The 19,761-nt window shown below is 39.5% G+C and overlaps 3 protein-coding genes across 4 annotated transcripts; all 3 read left to right on the forward strand.

Moving 5' to 3' along the window:
- Positions 1-677: 677 nt before the first annotated feature.
- On the forward strand, positions 678-6,391 carry tmem33 (transmembrane protein 33). The gene is made up of 8 exons (XM_063876768.1): positions 678-787; positions 1,747-1,814; positions 2,410-2,504; positions 2,616-2,803; positions 2,998-3,065; positions 3,225-3,358; positions 3,982-4,065; positions 4,936-6,391. Exons 2-8 carry the CDS (start codon positions 1,767-1,769, stop codon positions 5,063-5,065), a joined length of 747 nt encoding a protein of 248 aa, XP_063732838.1. The 5' UTR covers positions 678-787; positions 1,747-1,766; the 3' UTR covers positions 5,066-6,391.
- Positions 6,392-6,632: 241 nt separating this feature from the next.
- Positions 6,633-12,717, forward strand: bbs7 (Bardet-Biedl syndrome 7). 2 transcript variants are annotated; one of them, XM_063875774.1, is made up of 19 exons: positions 6,633-7,077; positions 7,660-7,725; positions 8,000-8,062; positions 8,158-8,333; positions 8,441-8,627; positions 8,724-8,796; positions 8,882-8,989; positions 9,082-9,212; positions 9,469-9,553; positions 9,769-9,871; positions 10,331-10,523; positions 10,660-10,734; positions 10,819-10,887; positions 11,060-11,199; positions 11,323-11,487; positions 11,687-11,796; positions 11,885-11,988; positions 12,108-12,231; positions 12,322-12,717. In XM_063875774.1, the coding sequence occupies exons 1-19, from the start codon at positions 7,042-7,044 to the stop codon at positions 12,453-12,455; spliced, it is 2,142 nt and encodes a 713-aa protein (XP_063731844.1). In that variant the 5' UTR covers positions 6,633-7,041; the 3' UTR covers positions 12,456-12,717. The 2 variants fall into 2 exon arrangements, with proteins under 2 accessions (XP_063731844.1, XP_063731845.1); XM_063875775.1 differs by having other exon boundaries at positions 10,822-10,887.
- A 1,507-nt stretch (positions 12,718-14,224) lies between these two features.
- On the forward strand, positions 14,225-17,775 carry ccna2 (cyclin A2). Its single transcript, XM_063877330.1, has 8 exons — positions 14,225-14,810; positions 15,464-15,713; positions 15,858-15,964; positions 16,104-16,327; positions 16,441-16,645; positions 16,750-16,863; positions 17,035-17,168; positions 17,267-17,775. Exons 1-8 carry the CDS (start codon positions 14,589-14,591, stop codon positions 17,316-17,318), a joined length of 1,308 nt encoding a protein of 435 aa, XP_063733400.1. The 5' UTR covers positions 14,225-14,588; the 3' UTR covers positions 17,319-17,775.
- The last annotated feature ends 1,986 nt before the right edge of the window (positions 17,776-19,761 follow it).

Below are 19,761 nucleotides of genomic sequence, written 5' to 3' on the forward strand. Positions count from 1 at the left end.
TGACCACTGCGCAGGCGCATTCGCCGTTTTTTCATTTGTGCTGTGACGCACATGCGATGCTCAATACACACTGTAAATCTTAGATGAAGTGTATTAAACTTTATAATGTCTGATCCCTGAATGAAATGTTTTGTTTGAAAACACATTCATAGTTATCTGTCATATAGCTATCTATATGTCCAATGTTTTTAAATGAGTGTCTATTAATGATTTTAGTAGGGATTTCTAACAGATGATATTGCACATTTTTTAATGTCAAAAGAAAGGACATAAACAATATAATTGCTCACTCAATATCTATAAATATATAAGTGTGATTTTTTAGGAAATAATGATCACAATAAGTGAGTATCTGTTAGAAATCCCCAGTAAATGGTTATTGTCAGATAGAGTGATATATAGGTTTATATCAGTTGTAAAGAGTCGAGAATGAATTGCAAAATATTGTATGAGAAACCAAACGTTAACTGTTTATGGTTTTCAATGTAAGAACATTGTAGATTTTATTTTTGTGTTTATTATTATCTGTCAGAACCATAGACTGTATATATAGAATATATCAATATATACAGTCTATGGTCAGAACTAATAGAGCAGACTATTGCAGTTCACAGTTTTACCACTAGAGGAGGTGTTGTCTGTGATATGCGATCCCGGAAGTCTCCTACTCAAATATCGCGAGAGTCACGTTTCATCGTCGCTTCAGAAGGTCAGCTGATCATTTACTCAGTGACCAGCAGCCTGTCAATTTCAAGCTAGCACGCAACGGCTCTATTCTGAACCACTGGTAAGCTGTGTGCTTTATAACTGATATATATATAAATATATACACACACACACACACATTATCAACTGGTAGTATTCATTCTTTACGAGTTCCTTTAAACTGGCCACGTTAGCCATCGTATTAACGGCTATCGATGGAGCTAGTGGAGTGTTAGCTCATATGCTAGTAACGATGGTAACACAGCGAATATTCTAGAGCCACCTGCCGCTAGTGTTAGCAATAGCATTAATAAACCACCGACATTAGTCATTGTTGTTTGTTTACGTCCTTTTGTTTAGGCTGATTCATGTTCATCACTAGTACAAGCAACTGTTACCTTCATTTATGTTTGATGAGGACGGTGCTTCATCTAATAATGTAGTCATTACTTATCCAAACTGAGAAGGCTAGGTAGGCTAACCTAGCTAGCGCTAAGTCTTTCATTTCAGTTTTAGCCAATATTGACATAGTAGCAGTTCTTTCTTTCAGAGCTGTTTTTCCTGTGACGGTTGGTCCCACAGAGATGTATGTTCTCACCGTGAGAAACATGGTGTCTTTCAATTGACTAAGCTAAAAAAAACAGTGGGGGAGGAAGTATTCAATACCACACTGTAAAAAATACTCATTTGCAAGTACAATTAACAATAAGTCAATACCTCACAGTAATAATATTCTAGTAAAAGCATGCCTTCAAAATTATACTTAAATGAAAGTATGTAGGGTAGCTAATTATAATCAGGAGTATATAGCTATTTAGAGTTAAAAAGTGAAAGGACTCAATGCATAATTGTTTCCCTGTGAGTTTCATGGTTATATATAAAGGCAATATGTGAAGTACTTTAACAAAAGCTGTCGGATAAATGTTTTGAAGTAAAGAGTAAATTATACCTCTGAAACAAAGTGGAGTAAAATAAGCCATACGTTACGTGACCCCTGATGGTAGTCAGTATTGCTTCATGGTGTTACTTTTTTCCCAACAGAGCAACCCACAATCCCAAAGATGACTGACACCAACCAACAAAGTCCTCCTCCCCAGCTAGGGCCTGCGGTAAGTTCTCTTTTTGATCCACAAATCTAACCCTTCAACTATTTCTCACTTTGAAAGGTTCCCTTATTCCACGTACAAAGATACTACTGAGCCTTCACAATTATTTGTAAAGTGTTTCTGAGAAAGTAGCCCCTAACCCCTCTACAGAGAGTCACCCAAACTGGATGTAACCCTTAGAACTTTATTGAATTGTGAGGTTTTTCAATCATGGTATTTTATTTCTTTAGCAGTAAACTTTGTTTTGCAGGGGTTTTTTTCTTTTATAAAATTAAACTGCACAGCTGCAGTTTCTCCTCTTCTCTCCTGATAACTAACTGCGATATTGAATTACGTTATTTTTGAGTCCAGCTTGGCTTTGCTGACCAATGAGGGAGCATGAGTGGAGATCGAAGCCTTTCAGTAAAACAACTTTTCAGTAATCATGAGACAACAGAAAGCCTTGCTGTCAGTTTGATATCCCAGTACTTTGCCTCAAACCAAAGCACATTTAACACCACACACCCTTTACCCATGATCGTATATCATAAGTGATGAAGCAAGTTAATAATTTAGCATTTGCATTTATCCTAAATGTATGTTTTTATTTCTTCCACAGCAATTTTTAATGAGTAACAAGCTAGAAACTGCAATGTGGCTTTCACGGCTCTTCACTGTCTACTGCTCCGTAATGTTTATTCTACCGATTTTAGGGTGAGTACATTCAGTGACAGAGCGCATCTCCAACACACTGCTTTCACCTATAACCTTTTCTCCCAGCCTGAATTTGTGTCAAGACTTTTTTTGACTGCTTGTGTGTTTCAGACCGTATGCAGCAGCTAACTTTTATCAGCGAGCCTTGTTAGCGAACGCCCTCACCAGTGCCCTTCGCTTACATCAAAGGCTTCCACGCTTTCAGTTGAGCAGAGCCTTCCTGGCCCAGGCTCTTCAGGAGGATAGCTGTCATTACCTGCTTTACTCACTCATCCTGGTCAACTCCTACCCCATCACAAGTATCCTTTACCCTTCAAATATGGGGAAAAGACAGCTGGATAGTGCTGGGTCTATCGCTGAGATTCTCCATCCATCTGTATTATGAAGGGGCGATTAGAGGTTCTTATTTGTCCCGCGATCATCCCATGATTTTGATCATTTTAATATATATATATAAGAAGTGTTTATGATGATCCTTAACCTTTGTGTCCAGTGAGTATATTCCCAGTCTTCCTCTTTTCAGTGCTTCATGCAACTACCTACACAAAGAAAGTCCTGGATGTGAGTATGGGGCTGCTGTCATGTCTATTGCTGAACGTTAGTTTAACCCCAGATAGAAAATGACCAGCCAAATGCTGTTTTAATTATCTAGGAGACTCACTTTTGCCTGACTTACAGCAGCTGTTGCCCCTATTCTGATGTTTGAATCTTTCTTTGCAGTCTCTGGGCTCCAACAGCCTGATGTTCGTTAGAAATCTTTTGGACAAACTTACATCCAACCAGCAGAACATCCTGAAGTTTATTGCCTGCAATGAGATTTTTTTGATGCCAGCCACTGCTTTTATGCTCTTCAGGTAAGTGCCAAGGTCAAAGGTCAACTTTAGATAATGCTTTTTACTCCTGACTCACCTGCTTTCCAGCCTGTGGTGATGTTAAATATAATTATAGAGAAATACTTATGTACCACTCCTCATAGAAATACATCCTGACTAAACTGATTTGGAGCAGGTATTCCCACATAGTTTTCTGCTTATCAATCTTGTGTTGCCAAACATACTTGGGAAAGATTATGAGCAGTAAAACAGACTGGTTTTCCATGTTATCAAACACTTTTAAAGTCACTATATATGCCTTTTCAATCTGGGAGGCAATAGTGAACAAAATCATAAATCTGCAAATCCCAGTTTTCATATTAACCCCATTATCTGTGTTATAAATTGTATCTACCACTGCGTGTCAGCTTCTATAGTTGTCTGACACGGAACATTTTCATACTCAAATTCACTAGGCAGCGTGCACGAGCAGTCCGTTCTGGTAAAGTGGTTTTATTGGATTGCATTGGATTATGCAGGTGTTCCCTGTAATGGCAATTTTCATTTAATGTTTTGAAAAGTGCTGAACAAATTAAGTGATTCATTTATGTTATTGTTTATTGAATTGAATTTCCATGTCCGTTTCCCATTTGTCTTTTTAACAGTGGCCAGGGGAGCTTGCTGTTGCCTTTTATTTACTACCGATTCCTCACCCTTCGCTACACATCCAGAAGAAACCCATACTGCCGGTAAGATAATGAATAATATTCTTACAAAGCTCAGCTATTTATGAAAATGAAGACATAAAAGCATCTGGTCATTATTGCAGCATTTTTACAGTAAAATGTTTTACTGCCTTTACCTACAACATTTATCATTAGACATTAAAGATGTATTTCTAATGTTTTATTGCGAAATAAATGAAATGAACACAGCAAACACGGCATGTTTGGAGCCATGGAAATGACATTTGCTTCCTTTTGAACCAAAAACTGTTCTGGACTGATATTATTTGCAAAATGTTACTGATCTTTGCTACAGTATAGAGGTATCAGTGTGTTTTAGCCAAAATATTAGGAGAAATACTAGTATTGAAATAGCTTTTTGAGCCAATTTAGAAGATAAGATAAGATGTCCCTTTATTAACCCCCTGGGGAGAAGCTGTCACAAATAAATGATTCATCTCTTAGAGGTCAGTGTATATAAGTTTAAATCCAGTCAGGCTATAGGTCTGGCTCTACGACATGTGTTGTCTAGAATAGGGCTGTCAATAAATATTCTATATTTAGCTGAACAAGCATTCATTCAACATATGTAACATTGCAAAAAGCAGGTCGTTGTAGTCCTGAATCTCTCAATAGAAACTGGAATTTGGTGAAAACTCATGCCTACTCGAAGGATTGATTGACACGCTATTTAGCTTATAGAAATACACTGTAGACGGGACTAAGCTAAGTGATAGCCAAGGATATAAACTAAGGCATGGATATCCAAAAAATACAACCAATGTAGAAATACATGAAAGGATGTACACGCTGTACAGGTCTGACATTCAGTAATGTATAGTGTTGTTTTTGATTCCCTGATTTGAGTATTATACACATGTGTTTCAACCCCAGCACCTTGTTCACTGAGCTGCGAATCCTCCTGGAGCACTTCATCATGAAGCCCGCCTGCCCCGCCTTCTTCAGGAAGATGTGCCTCAGCAGCATTGCATTCATCAGCCGCCTCGCCCCCACGGGGGTCTGATTACACTCCATGAAAGTTTTGTTTTCTTTATGTTTTGTTTTTCCACCATTTTAAGATGACTTAAACTTTGATGAGGACAGACATTGCCATCAACAGAAGGAACTGTTTTTGAATGTCAACTTTACAATCTGTGCTCCAACTTCTCTGTATATTGGAGTACAGTTGAAGAGCAGCCAGTAATGCACTGAAGTCTCATGGTGATGTTCTTTTCCCCATCTTCTTAATGTGACCTCATTCAGGCGGTGGACACCCCCTCACTGTTACGTTCACTGAATGCAGCTCAGTTGTCATCAGCTGTAACGTGATGTACTGGCTGTTATCTTTGTTTCCTTTGTATGTCCTTATTTATTCATGAAATCGCTTATTATATGATGAAACATTAACATTCTGAGATTAGTAACTTAAATTAAAATAAACCTATACATTATTAAACATGTTCTTTTTTTAAGATCATGAGGAGGATGGGGTTTGTTTGCAGTTTTTTTCACGGTCTAGTTCCATTCTTTATGTGCAAAGCATCCAAGGCTCTGATTTGTCTAAATGCCTAACTTTAAGTGTGTCCTATCAATGCCATCAACTAACTCTTTTTAACAACTTGAAAGTCTATGTAGGTAAGATGTCAAAATGGATGTTGATTTGAGAAACAAGATATCTGCTGTATTTTATAGAATATTTGAAGGTACCAAGCATTTTGTGGTAGGATTGAAATAGAGAAAATGATTTGCACAATGCCTGTCATGTTTTGAATGCGTTCTCACCTTGTTTCTCAGTCTGATATCTCATTTCATATTGCTTCATTTATTTGTTGCTATGTAGTTTTTTTTTTTGCTTAACGCATGCTCAGACTTATTTGTCTGCCATGTTAAATGTGTTCATTTGCCTACAGACAAACCACATTTTTATGAAAAGGATAATATGATCTCTTAATTAAACCAATAAAAATATTAAAGAACACAAATGTGATTTGAGGTTATAATTTGATCTGATATAGTTGTAGTTAATCTTGTTCTTATTCTTGACATTTAAAGGGTGGTCTAAGAGCACTGATCAAGGCCTGTTTTAAATAAGAAAAAAAAGTGTGTCTTCATCATGTTTTATGAAAATCCTAATGTTGATATTTATATACCTTTTAACACGATTTCTTTAAAAAAAAAAGTGAATGATAAATATTACTACTGACCCCCTTTATGGGAATGGGATGGTGAACAATGTGAAAACACCTCAATATAATGTGATTTAATGATGTAAGCTAGTCCAGGTAAACACCACGTTTCACTATGACCATAGTTATCATTATTATAATAAAGGTTGATCTTAATAAATGCATTATTGAATCGTCGTATTTTTCAATGTCATCATAACATATGTGGCAGTCTGGCAGAGCAGTTGCATTGAGCTGCAGCCTACAGTGTCTTTGCGAGTCCACCAATCAGGACCCGGCTTAAATGTCATCTCTATCTCATCCAATGGTATCACAGTTCATCCACCAATCACGACACAGATTCGAGCCCCGTTCCTTCCCATCCAATGGTATCACAGTTTATTACAACTGCAGTGTTGCCATTGACAACGGGCGTTGCGTGTATCTCGTCCTGAGCGTTTCTGCCTAACTTGAGCTAATATTCGCATTGAAATAGGTTTAAATTCGCTTTTAACAGCATATAAAGAACGCAGTCTGCTTCAGATAGGTTGGTGTGGCTCGGTAGTTTAAATGAAAGATTAAAACTGTTCAGCACAGTGGAGAGTTGACGTGTTAATAGATCGTGTTAGCCAATTAGCTTGCTAGCTAACATTAGCAGGTCGAGCTAATCTCTTTGGATAATCTCACTTCAACATAACCCACCACCTGTAATTCAGATGAAAATGTTATCGAGCCGCTTTAGATGACTCCTGTAGTTGTTTTACTGGATAACCTACCTGGAAGATTTGCAACATACTTTTTCTGCCATTAAGATAACACCCAGTGAAGAAAGAAGATGGAGATCCACCTTAATCGAGTTGATTATATTCAGGTAAAACAATGTGGTTAGAAGTAGAACTACCAAAGAGCACGAATACGCTACAAGTAAAAGTCCTGCATTCAAAATGTTACTAAAGTAAAAGTACAAAATATTGGTATCAAAATATACTTTAAGAACCAAAGTAAAAGTATTCATTCTGCTTACTGGTCCATTTCAGAAAAATATATCTGATATGTTTTATAATGATTGATCATTAAAGTGTTCTCAGAGCTGGTAAAGGTGCAGCTAGTTTTGATGGCTTTGTATACTGCTGGGTAGCTGCTGAATTTACTCCAGGTGAACTAAAGTCTGATTTAAGGGTTGATTACTTTTACCATCATTAATCCAAATCTGCAAAGTAACTAAAGGTATACAATAAATGTAGTGAAGTAAAAGTACACTATATACCTCTGAATTGTAGCGAGTAGAGTAGAAAGTAGCAGAAAATGGAGATACTCAAGTAAAGTACAAGTCCCTCAAAATTGTACTTCAATACAGTATTTGAGTTGGTTGTTTATAAATCTGTTATCTGTTATAAGATTAAGGATGTATGTCTGTAAGGTTTTATAAGTTGCCTCTGCTGTTTCCTCACAGGTTGGTGTGACATCCCAGAAAACTATGAGGCTGCTTCCAGCACTGGGTAAAAAGGCAACCCAAAAGGTAATAATCTATCAAAACAATGCCTAAGCAACAATATACCAAGAAAAACAACTTGTAGCTTGTAACTTGTAACTTTGAATTCAATTGTTTAGTTTATTTGAAAGAAGGAAGGGTCTAGATTGGAAAATACACATGCTATAAATAGTCCCTGGAAGGTGTTACGATAAGCTTCCTATAATACATTAGGGAGAGCATGCAGGCTAAAGATAAGGACACAGCTAGCTTTATACATGCTATTTGATCATTTAATACAGCTGTTGTCCCTCTGTTTCAGGTTGCTGTTGCTGATCATGATGGTATCGTAACCTGTTTTGGGATGAAGAAGGGAGAAGCAGTGGTGAGTGTCTATTTCACAATTTTTCTTTTAGTCAGTTTGACTTTTAACAGGTTGAACTTCTGTTTCTAATGGAAAGGAATCTGACTCTGTTTCAGCCTGTGTTCAAAACACTTCCAGGGCAGAAAATAAGCAGGTTAGATCTTGGAGGAGCTGCAGGAACTCCACAGGAGAAGATCTTTGTTTGTTCTGGTTCTCAGGTCCGAGGATTCACCAAGAAAGGCAAACAGTTCCTCACCTTTGAAGCCAACCTCACTGAGAGCATTAACGCCATGTAGGAGCCACTTCTTCTCTTTTTGATTAACTTGAACTGCTTGGTTGACAAAGGCAGAACTGTGTGATTCACCACATATTGAGCAGTGATGGTTATCTCTTCTTCAGGCATGTCTCCGGCGCTGACCTTTTTGTTTGTGCGAGTTACATCTACAACCACTACTGTGACTGCAAGGACCAAGACTACTACCTCTCTGGAGACAAAATCAATGACATCACATGTCTGTCCTCAGAAAACCTGACTCGCTTTGTCCCAGTACTGGCCTGCCAAGATCGGGTTCTCAGAGTCTTGCGGGTAAAATAAGATTATTTTTAATGTTTTGATTTTAATACAGTTGGTTGTTTCACCTCAAACTTTAGAGATTACATTTATTATTCTTTTTTTCTGTAGGGATCAGAGCTTTCCTATGACATTGAAGTCCCTGGCCCTCCATCTCTCTTGGAACAGTACAATAAAGACGGAGGCAAGTGGACCTCTCTGTGTGCTTGAGCAATTAAATAAACAAATCCGATCAGGACTGATCTAACATTATAATGATGTCTTTACAGGGGAGGAAATCCTCTATGGAACTACAGATGGTAAAATAGGATTGGTCCAGATTGGTGAGAGCTCAGCATCCACCAAATGGGAGATCGACAACGACAAAAAGAAAGGAGGTGTGTAGTCTACAGGATCACACCCTTCAACAAATCACTAATATGTTAGATTGCACCAACTTCATAGATTAACACTCTTTTGTCTCCATCAGGAATTCTTTGCATCGACACTTACGACATTGTGGGAGACGGAGTGAATGACCTTCTGGTGGGCCGGGATGATGGGACAGTGGAGATCTATGGCTTCGACAGCGCCAGTGAGCCCACGTTGCGCTTCGAGCATGTGAGTTAAGGCCTAACACTACTCAAATAACAAATCCTGTATGACTGTCAGTTGATTTTGTCATGTCCCCAGGTCTATTCAAGTCAACTATACAACTATAAGGAAATAATAGCTGAAGTTAAATAGTATTAAGCATATTTTCCCTGCATGAATACCTTGTTAACCTTTTCTTAGATGCCCCTAAAATTGTGCTTTTGCATAGCATGATTTATGCTGATCAATCATGGCCAAAGTTTCCTGTCTTTCCCGCCTTCAGGTGTTGTCAGAGAGCATCACTTCCATCCAGGGGGGCTGCGTGGGGAAAGAGTCTTATGATGAGATCCTGACTACCACTTACACAGGTAAGATTTGAAAAAACAAAGATAATAAACAGCACCTAGTAAAAAACTTCTCTTGTAGGACAAAAAATGTGTTTCTGTTTTGCCTATCAGACTAATGGTTATACTGTCTGACTTGTAGTGTGAGCTACTTAAAACCGAACCTTTATTGTAAAGTAGTTGAAGGAGATCTGAAATGTGCAGCACATTCCACTTTCTTTTGTCATTCCCTCTTTCAGGTTGGGTGACCGGTTTAACCACTGAGCCGCAGAAGGCTGAGGCCGGCCCCGGAGACGAGATTAGAATGAGCAAGGAGGTCCAGTCCAAAGTAGAAGCACTCAGGTACCAGCAATGTGCTCTGTTTACTAATTTCACTGTCTGTTCTTGTGTCTTTTTAAAGGGATATTTGGGATGTTTTGAGGTGTGGTTGTATGGTGTGGAGGGGCATCAACAAAATGAATGTTTACCTTAACGTGAGACAGACGGGTAAATGACGCGGTTTTGCTCTCTTCAAGGCCACCGGACTTCTCGTCAAACACTGTAATTTTACCTTTCAGCACAACATCAGAGTTGCAGGGAAATAGGCTGACGGAAGGAAACTACAGTGACCAAATATTTTAAACACAGTGTACACTTAAACCAGTCTTTATTTTTTTAGGTGGCAAGAATACGTTTTGTATCTGCCCTCGTCCACAGCAGTATATTGCTATACTTCCGTGTCAGTACTCCACTTTAAGTGTTTGAGTCACTATATAATGGTTTGAGTTAGACTTAAAGACTGCTCATTGTGTTCTGTTCCAGGGCCGAGCTGGAGCAGCTGCAGGTCAAAGTCCTGCAGGGCCGGGAGCAGTACCAGCAGACGTCTCAGTCCAGCACCGCCGTCTCTGCTGTGCCCGTCTTCAGCATCAACGATAAATTCACCCTCTGCCAGGACGACGCCAGCTACAGCCTCATGTTGGAGGTGCAGACCGCCATCGACAACCTGCTGCTCCAGGTCTGCTCATTAATAAATCCCTGAGGGTGACCACCGCTGGTGCCTAGAGACTCCCCTCATTATATATCCTGCTCTCGATCCACTGTTGCAGACATGAACATACAAAATGTAACTAAACCATGAATATTCTGTGCAGAGTGACGTCCCCATCGACCTGCTGGATGTGGACAAGAACTCAGCAGTTGTCAGTTTCAGTGAATGTGACTCAGAGGTGAGATGGGTAAACTCTTTGTACACAGATGAAACATGAACCTGCTGCTCCCAGAAATCTGACTTTTTTTCATCGTGTCTCCAGCAGCCTAATGGGAACTTCCTCCTGGCCACTTACAGATGTCAAGCCAACACTACCAGACTTGAGCTCAAGGTAAGACCTGCATCAAAACTCTGCGGATTGTTAAACCTACTGTGCGTCCATACAATCCCGTAGTGAACCTTACTTTCTGTAATTGAATACTCATTTCATGAATCAATTTACCCAAAACTGTTAGAGGATGCAGCACGGAAAAATCATGGTTAATCCACAATGAATGTTCTAGGTGAGGTCCATTGAGGGGCAGTTTGGCACCCTGCAGGCTTACATTACCCCAAGGATACAACCCAAGACATGCCAAGTCCGCCAGTACCAGATCAAGCCTCTGTCCTTGCACCAGCGAACACACAGCATAGACCAAGAAAGGTACAAAAAAAATCAGAACAGATCAAATCTGGGATTTAGATTTGTTTATTATTATGAAAATCCTGAAAATGTAATCTGGATTTTGATGGAAGCTCTCAAATCCTATTTGTGTCTGTCTTACAGGCCGATGAACAGGCTGAGTCTGGTGGGACAATTCAGTTTTGCTGAGATCCACTCCTGGGTGGTCTTCTGTTTGCCTGAGGTGCCTGAGAAAACACCAGCAGGAGAGAGCATCGCTTTCTATTTCCACAACACTTTCCTTGGGACACAGCTTGAAGCCACATACTGGTAAATACAAGTACACAGTAGAAAGGATCTCCTAGGTTTGCATATACAATTTAAGAGATTATGAGATAAGGGGTTTTAACATTTTGTGTCTAATCCCCTAAAAATGTTTTATTTATGTTTTATATTTGTTTTGCTAAATCTTCAGGGTTTTGTTTTATAATCTACTTGGAATAAAATGTTAAATACATTTTGTTTTTAGCAAAGGAGAGGGTCACTTCAAGTCAGACAACATCTCTACGATCTCAATACTGAGTGACGTTCTCTCCAAAGAAGCCACCAAGAGGAAAATCAATCTGAACATTTCATACGGTATGTGTGATTGTTCATAAAATTCCAGGGAAATATCTATACCTGAATAAATCCTGTAAAACCAAATGTTTGTTTGTTAATCTTTCAGATATAAATGATGACTCTGTGAGCCACACGCTGAAGATGATACATCCAAAGCTGGAGTACCAGTTGATGTTGGCTAGGAAAGTTCAGCTTATCGATGCACTAAAAGTACGTATTGGTTAGAAGTGTTGTCTTACAGGTAAAATCCACTCTGAAGTTCTCAACCATCCTCTTTCAACACTTACTAACCTCCACTTCACTTTCTCTCTCATTTGTGCGATTGGCAGGAGCTTCAGGTCCATGAGGGAACCGCTGACTTCCTTATCCCAGAGTATCGTAACATCCTGGATGAGTCCAATAATCTCCTTGTGGAGTACAAAAAGCAGCCAGCGCACCTCGAGAGGCTTTATGGTGCAGCATTAATCCTGGCATTTCACTGACACTGTTATTATGAAATATGATTCTTTTTTTTAACTAATATGTATTTTTTCTTTCCTGTAGGAATGATCACAGACCTGTTCATCGACAAATTCAAGTTTAAAGGCCAAAATGTGAAAACCAAGGTCTCATCATTGCTGGAGATACTCGATAATTACGACTTAAATTCACTTTTAGACTTTTTCAGTGACGCATGATAACATGTAGATCAGAGTGTGAATATTGATTTACTAATTTTCTTTCAGTGTCTTCCTTTGTGCTGTTTTTGTATTGTAAATACAAAAGTTAGGTTTTATGATAGTTACTATCAGTGTCAGTATCCTGTAGTTATAGCGTCATTGTCCTTTCATTTAGATACTGTTTGTCCTACATGTGTTGTACAGTAAAAACATATTTATAATATATTTTGATAGCATCTAAAAACAAATGTGTTGTTTAATAAATCTCGCAAAGACTGTACAGGTTGTGACAAAGCTTTGGATCAAGTTTCATTGACAAATATAAGCCAGTTAAATGATGGCATTTTTTTTATATCAAATGTTTACAGCACATAATTCCCCCTCTGAAATAAAAAAGGAGCTTTTTTTGGAAACACTGAATCCTTCAAGGACTGATGGAGAGTGTAGAGAACAAATACAACTTATCAGGAAGAAAAAGCTTGTGTGATACCATGAGATAAATGTTACAAATGTGTGGTTATTCTCCACACAACACTCTAAAGTCTCAAAAGATAAGACTTTATTTATCCTGAAAGAAGTTGTTGTGCCAGAGTAATAAAGATACAATAAACACAGCAGTGTGATAATAAAAGTAACACTAATACTTTACAATAATAAAGCTGTACTCTAACAGTGCAGTAAAAAGAGCTAATTTAACAACTAGAAACAGAGGGTCAAATAATGAATGTAAACTGTGCACTGACGAGCAGTATATGTCAAAACATGTAGTGGCAGATACGTAATTGATATTGCACATTGTTATTAATATTGCACATGATATAGGCAACAATTGGGAAGTGATTGATGAGATGATAATGCTATTTATAATGCACATAGTGGTGGTGTGGAAGTTCTCAGGTCTGAGGGAGGAACTGGGAGGAAAGACTCTGGTGGTGGTCCTTGATGGTCACAGTCTATGGCTGAAAGTGCTCCAGTAGGACACCAGTGTGGCCTGCAGGGGGTGAGACTTTTCATGTCCATACTTATTAGTTTTCAAGCTGGCACACAACTCTAAATGATGGTTATACTTCTCTTACCATTAAAAAGTACAGGAAGTCAAAAATATCACCACTGATAAAAGATGAAATGAGTCAAAAACCATAAACACAATCTAAATCATTTTACTGTGTGTTGTGTTGGCAAAACGTGTTTCTATATCAAGTAATTGATGGTATAAAGCAAATGAAATTACAATATAGCATGTGTTTGTATTGTCCGATGATATTTTAGTATGAATAACATTAAGTCACTTTTATTATCAGTAGTAATGTATTAATTTGAGATGCTTACTCATACACCCAGAGGGTATATAATACATTTGATTCTGAGATTGGTGGAAGATCATTCTAAGTATATGTTGATGGTAATTGTTATCTTGTATATATATATATATATTTTTTTTTTTCTGTCTTTGGCTCTTTCTGCTGTAATAATGAAAATGTCCCCGATTAACGATTAAAGGTATTCTGATTCTGATAATACTTGTAAATGCAATACTTGTCCTTGTTCCCAATTATTTATGCAAATCTGTATTACTAGTACACGCTGTGGATACGCCAGACATTATCCCGCAGCTGTTACGCTGTGCGCCTTTTCCATTCAAATGTGTCAAACCGGTTTTGAATTTGCAATCAAGTGAACATTGTCCTCTACCGGCACCCGTACATCTGTGTTCGTCACTGCCTGTGCGGCCTGTGATTGGTCTGTTTCAATCCTCGCGGGCTACTTGAACTGAGAGATAGCTACAAACCTGCATCTGCATGTTTTTCTGTTTATGGACTGAAGGCTAGCAGTTGCTTGTTTGCAGGTTGGTAATACGTTTTCGGAACTACTGAGTATGGCAACTTAAGGAACACATTTAACCTCTTGTTGTAATCGTACCGCCATTGGTGCACTTTGTTTTGTTGCTTTGTTTATTTAACTCAGTTCCAGGAGTCGTTGCCATCTCAACAGAACCTTCCTCAGCAAGCTAGCAGCTAACGCTAGCCTCCATATTTAACCTTCCATACGCGATAATTCGAAACGCTTTATATATCTTTGTGTTTTACAAGAGCACACACCAGCTGTAGCATCTCAGGCAAGCAAAGACACTTTGTCATTTGAGGGGGAAACATGTCTGGAGTTAGCAGAGGACAGAGAAGCGCGGCTACTAGTGCCCATCACAACCAAGAGAATATGCTGTCACGACTGAGGGGCTCAATGAAACCCCGAGCTGCTGCAAACGAAGACCAAGAAAACCTTGCACCGAAACAAGTATCAGCCGGCAGCAGAAACGTGCTGGGGCCCCTGCAGAACAACCTGCGGATCAAAACCCACAATCAATGCGAGAAACAGGTCAGTTTGGGGACAACGATGCTACTATAGCTCACCTAGCTGCAGCTAATGACTGTAATTAAGATGTGTGTGGGGGGGTTCTATTGTAGTTTTTGGAGGCAAATCATTTAGTTACCCTTGCCAGTTAACATTACTTGACCTAATGCTTCATTGTTCTAAAACGTGCAGATCAATGTAGCTTTAAATATATTGAATACCTGTTTGCCAGATTGTCCGCCATTTTAATATCACCATTAGTGACGCCCTAATGCTGCTGTATTTTATTATATATAAACTACAGACTTGTCTTGAAATTTAATTTCTAATTAATGCTCTGTCTACGCGAGTTCCTCCCGCCTTCTCTAGTGGTTGTATACCATGAGTGGCTGTTGGGTGCAAGCTAGCAAGTGCTCTATGCTATCATCCTTTTAGATTCACACTTCTAAACAATTAATGTTATATTGCTGTGCTTTATTAAAGTAGTTTGTGCAATTTGATGCAAAATGACCTGCCTTTTTTTTTTTAAAAGCCCCTATGCAAGTAACTACTTTTTTTCAGTCCCCATGCTTGCTGTTGTAGAGGCTGTGTTGTATGATCCTCAAATTATATCTTTAGTTGGGTAAGCATTTCCTTTTGCAGGACAGATATCTGAACAGTCTATTTTCTGCTTTCAGGAATCATCACAGTCCTTGTCCTGCAAAAATGAAGATTTGGTCAAAAGCTGCCTGGAGAAGCCCTCCGCTAAACTACCCACGTTCCAGGTCCATATGGATGAGCCTGATGGCGCCTGCATCAAGAAGCCACAGCCTGTGGTCAAAGCAAAGTCTATCTCTGAAGAGTCTTCCATCACATTCAGTGCAGTGGCACGGCTTCGGCAGCCCCTGGCCACCCTTGATATTCCATCAGCAATGGATCTCAGCTTTGGTGGGTTCTGATTACATTTGGCAACCCTCTAAGACAAACTCCCTTAATTTTTCTAATTGAAGGTCTCAATCCTGTTTGCAGAAACTGTGGTTGCTCACCATGTTTAAGATTTTCATTGCACTAATTAAACTTTTCTCTCCTCAGACTCTCCCATGGACATGTCTGTGGTTGAGGGGGAGGAGAAAACGGTTGATGTAAATGACGTCCCAGAATATGCTGCTGAAATCCACACATACCTGAGGGAAATGGAGGTGAGACATGCTACAAATGAATCTCTGGCTCAATTCTTTAAGCCATGTTTTGCAAGTTAATATATACATGATGCCTTTTCTATAGCTAACTTTTGTGTACACAATTTTCCTGCAAGTTAAGTAACTCTCTGCTCCACAGGTTAAGACCAGGCCTAAAGCAGGCTACATGAAGAAGCAGCCCGACATCACCAACAGCATGAGGGCCATCCTGGTGGACTGGCTGGTCGAGGTTGGAGAAGAGTACAAGCTACAGAATGAGACTCTTTACCTGGCTGTAAACTACATCGATCGCTTCCTCTCCTCCATGTCTGTCCTGAGGGGAAAGCTTCAGCTGGTCGGCACCGCTGCCATGCTGTTGGCTTCGTACGTCCACGTTTTTTATCTAGTATATTGAAATGCGATGTCGTATGATATGCTACATGTTCAAATCTAGCTTTCTTTCTTTGTGAAATGACTATTTTCATGTTCCTCTGCAGGAAGTTTGAGGAAATCTACCCCCCAGAGGTGGCAGAGTTTGTTTACATCACAGACGACACCTACACTAAGAAGCAGGTGTTAAGAATGGAGCATCTGGTGCTTAAAGTGCTGTCCTTTGATCTGGCCGCTCCAACCATCAACCAGTTTCTCACCCAGTACTTCCTCAATCAGTCGGTTAGCAAACAGGTGGAGAGCCTGGCAATGGTGAGCTTGCAGTGAAAAATAAGATTCACAATGCCTCTTGACACTTGCTCTCCAACATTTCCAGCCGAAGAAGGCAAAGATTGATCCTTAAATTTTGTTTGCAGTACCTCGGGGAGCTCAGTCTGGTTGAGTCGGATCCTTTCCTCAAGTACATCCCATCACACACAGCTGCTGCAGCCTACACATTGGCAAACCACACAGTTACTGGTGGCTCATGGGTAGGTTTTTATATAAAATGGTCTAAATGACACCATACTGCATTAATTGGGGGCAAAAAAGATATTTGTTAAAGTCTCTACCAAAAGATGTCAGTTTAAATATCTAGTTTTGCCTGAATTGGAAGCATGTTTCTTCTGTGCAAACAAGCTGAATGACTGTCTCCTCTTCAGCCCAAGTCCTTGACAGAGATGACCGGCTACTCCCTGGAAGAGCTGATGCCATGTGTGGAGGATCTGCACCAAATTTACCTCAATGCCTCTCAGCATGCACAGCAGTCAGTCCGCGAGAAATACAAGGGCCCAAAGTGAGTAGGCTTCTACTCGACTCCTTATTGGCGGCCTTGGATTGACCACATTTTGTGCAGTCAAACAACTGTTCTAAAATGCTTTATTTCTCTTCCAGGTACTCTGAAGTTTCCCTCATCGATGCGCCATCGAAATTGCTGCTGAACTAACTTCTCCCCCCCTCCCATGTAGAGTTTTGTAACCCTCTCGGTCATTAATATTTTTTTTTAATGATGTTTGCCACAATTTAATAGGACATTGCCTGCTCTTCTTGGAGTAGTGCTGATGTGTTTTTTTTAAAAGGTATTTTTATATAATCCTGAAATCCCACCAGACGCTACCGTTTTGTTGGTGAATCAAAGCAGTTTTAATGTTGACTTTTAATCGCAGACAAAATGTAGAGGTCTTATCGCTGCTCTTGAGCTTTGAGCTACAGTGTCTTAAACTCCAATAGACCTGTGATGTTTTGAACGTTTGACCTCATGTGATGCCGATTAAAGCACATTCTGTCTGTACTGGAGTCAGCTGTCATTATATTGGTGTCTTGTAAGTCCTAACAGCTTTTTTTCAAGGCCCCATCTGCACTGTAAAATATGGCTCTTGTAAATAAATTCATTTAAAGTCAGACTTCACGTCTATATCTTTGTACTCACACTGAACACACGGGGGCAGCAGAGGACCAGTTTTTGCTTTTAGGTTTTCTTCTATTTACAAAGGGAAATTCAACTAAATGGTGCTTCGATGTCTTGAAGAGGAAATGCTATCAATTTAAACATCTCTTCTGCAAGACATGTTTACAAACTTTATGACTTCAACAGAAAGTGAACTTGAGTCTGCAATAAAATCCATAATTTAATCTGGGGAATAGCCTTGTGTGTCTAATTGGCAAACTGCTGAACACCGATTCTGAAGGCTAATCGTTTAAAGCAAAGGACTAAATGGACATTTTCATGTGGAGAAGTTGGCTATAAACTTAAGCTTCTAAATCTAAATGTGGCAAAGTGAAATAAGATTTGTTTCAATTCTGAAAATTAAGCAAGTTGCACAAATCAGCAGGTGATGGGTACTGAGACAAACACATTCACAACTTTGGCACATTTCACAATTCTTTAATGAAATGATTACTGCCCCCACAATCACTCAAAGTACTGTTTTCTAGACTGCATTTTGAGTATAATGGAAACATAAATAGCATGCATGGAAAGCAAAGGCTGCTTTTTTTTTTTTTGTCTGCACATTCATTTTTAATGACAAAATCAGCTTTTTTTTTTAACTTGTCATTCAACACTGATTTGATTTCCCTGGTGAAAGTGAAGTGAGGCAGCCGGTGACGACGTAGGCATCTCGCGCTCTCTTCCCCTCTTTCTCATGAGCTAGGAGGCAGGCTTTGTGCGAGGAGTCTGGCAGGAGAGAGGAAGCACATCCAGCTGCAGAGAGCCTTCCTTCATTTCAGGAGAATGGACAGCTGAGACCATGCACTCACTCTCAACAGGTTTTATACCGCACTGACGGCACTCACATGGGACTGGAGGATAAAACCATAGGAACAGAGGGGAATTTAATAACATAGCAAAACCAGTTGGATACCTGTTCAAACAATAGCTCCTTCAGCTACAGCACAGCATCTGTGTAACCCCTGAGAAGATCAAAGTGTGGGAAAAGAGATTTTTTGTTGTTGTTGGAAGAGGTAGGCAGGGCGGGTTTTTGCCTAACCCCATGCCTGCCCCCAGACAATTTCTGGTGGAGTCCACCTCGCTGCCCCTGGCTCTGGACTGGAACTGGAACCTGAGCCTGTATGTGGGGCTGCTCCTCGGACTCCTGACACTCATGCTGCTTCTCCTCTGGATGCTCCTCAAGCAGCTGAGTAACTCGGTGGGAAAATCCACACTGCAGCCGGGACGCTCTTTCAGGCAACCTGGCTTAGAACAGAGGCTTCAGCACGTGTTGTGAAAAAAAAAGGGGATAAATCTGCCAAAAATATGCCAGGACTGAGGCGTGTTGGAGTTTCTTTGCAGATTCATGTAAGAAAATGACTTTAAACCATAATTTGTTTTGGACTCCAATGCTTATATTCCCTCTCAAAGTAATAAAACGTGTTCATGCTTCTATTTATAGAAACTCACTGTCTGTTTTTTTTAACAGTTTATTATGTCCTAAAAATTTCCCTCTGACATGCATGAGGAAACATCTATATTATCCTGTCAAATTAAAAACCTTAATATAACGCAACAGCTATTTAATTTGAACTCTCAGGTGGATAATCAGAGCCGATCACAAGCATCTTCTGAGCTGAGTAAAAGCACAAGCCAAGATTAAAATGCTGATTAAAGCAATGCATTCAGGTGGACAATTTGCACTCCTCTCATCTCATTGGCAGGAGGAATATTGAGGATATGCCAACGATGAGAAATATGAAAGGATCTGTGTGCCACTTGTTTTCTCCACCTCCTTGTCAATGTCAAAAGACAGAGTAAAGGAGACCCTGGAGGGAGAAGCGAAATATGAGCTGCAAGAAAAGTTTCACAGGTGGTGACTCAACATATGTAGAGGCTTTAACCCTTATTCTATCATGGTTACTTCAAGTCTTTTAGGTTTATTGTTGTTTAGTTTAGT

This window comes from Eleginops maclovinus, chromosome 23, assembly GCF_036324505.1.
Source record: "Eleginops maclovinus isolate JMC-PN-2008 ecotype Puerto Natales chromosome 23, JC_Emac_rtc_rv5, whole genome shotgun sequence".
In the NCBI taxonomy this organism is placed as follows: domain Eukaryota; kingdom Metazoa; phylum Chordata; class Actinopteri; order Perciformes; family Eleginopidae; genus Eleginops; species Eleginops maclovinus.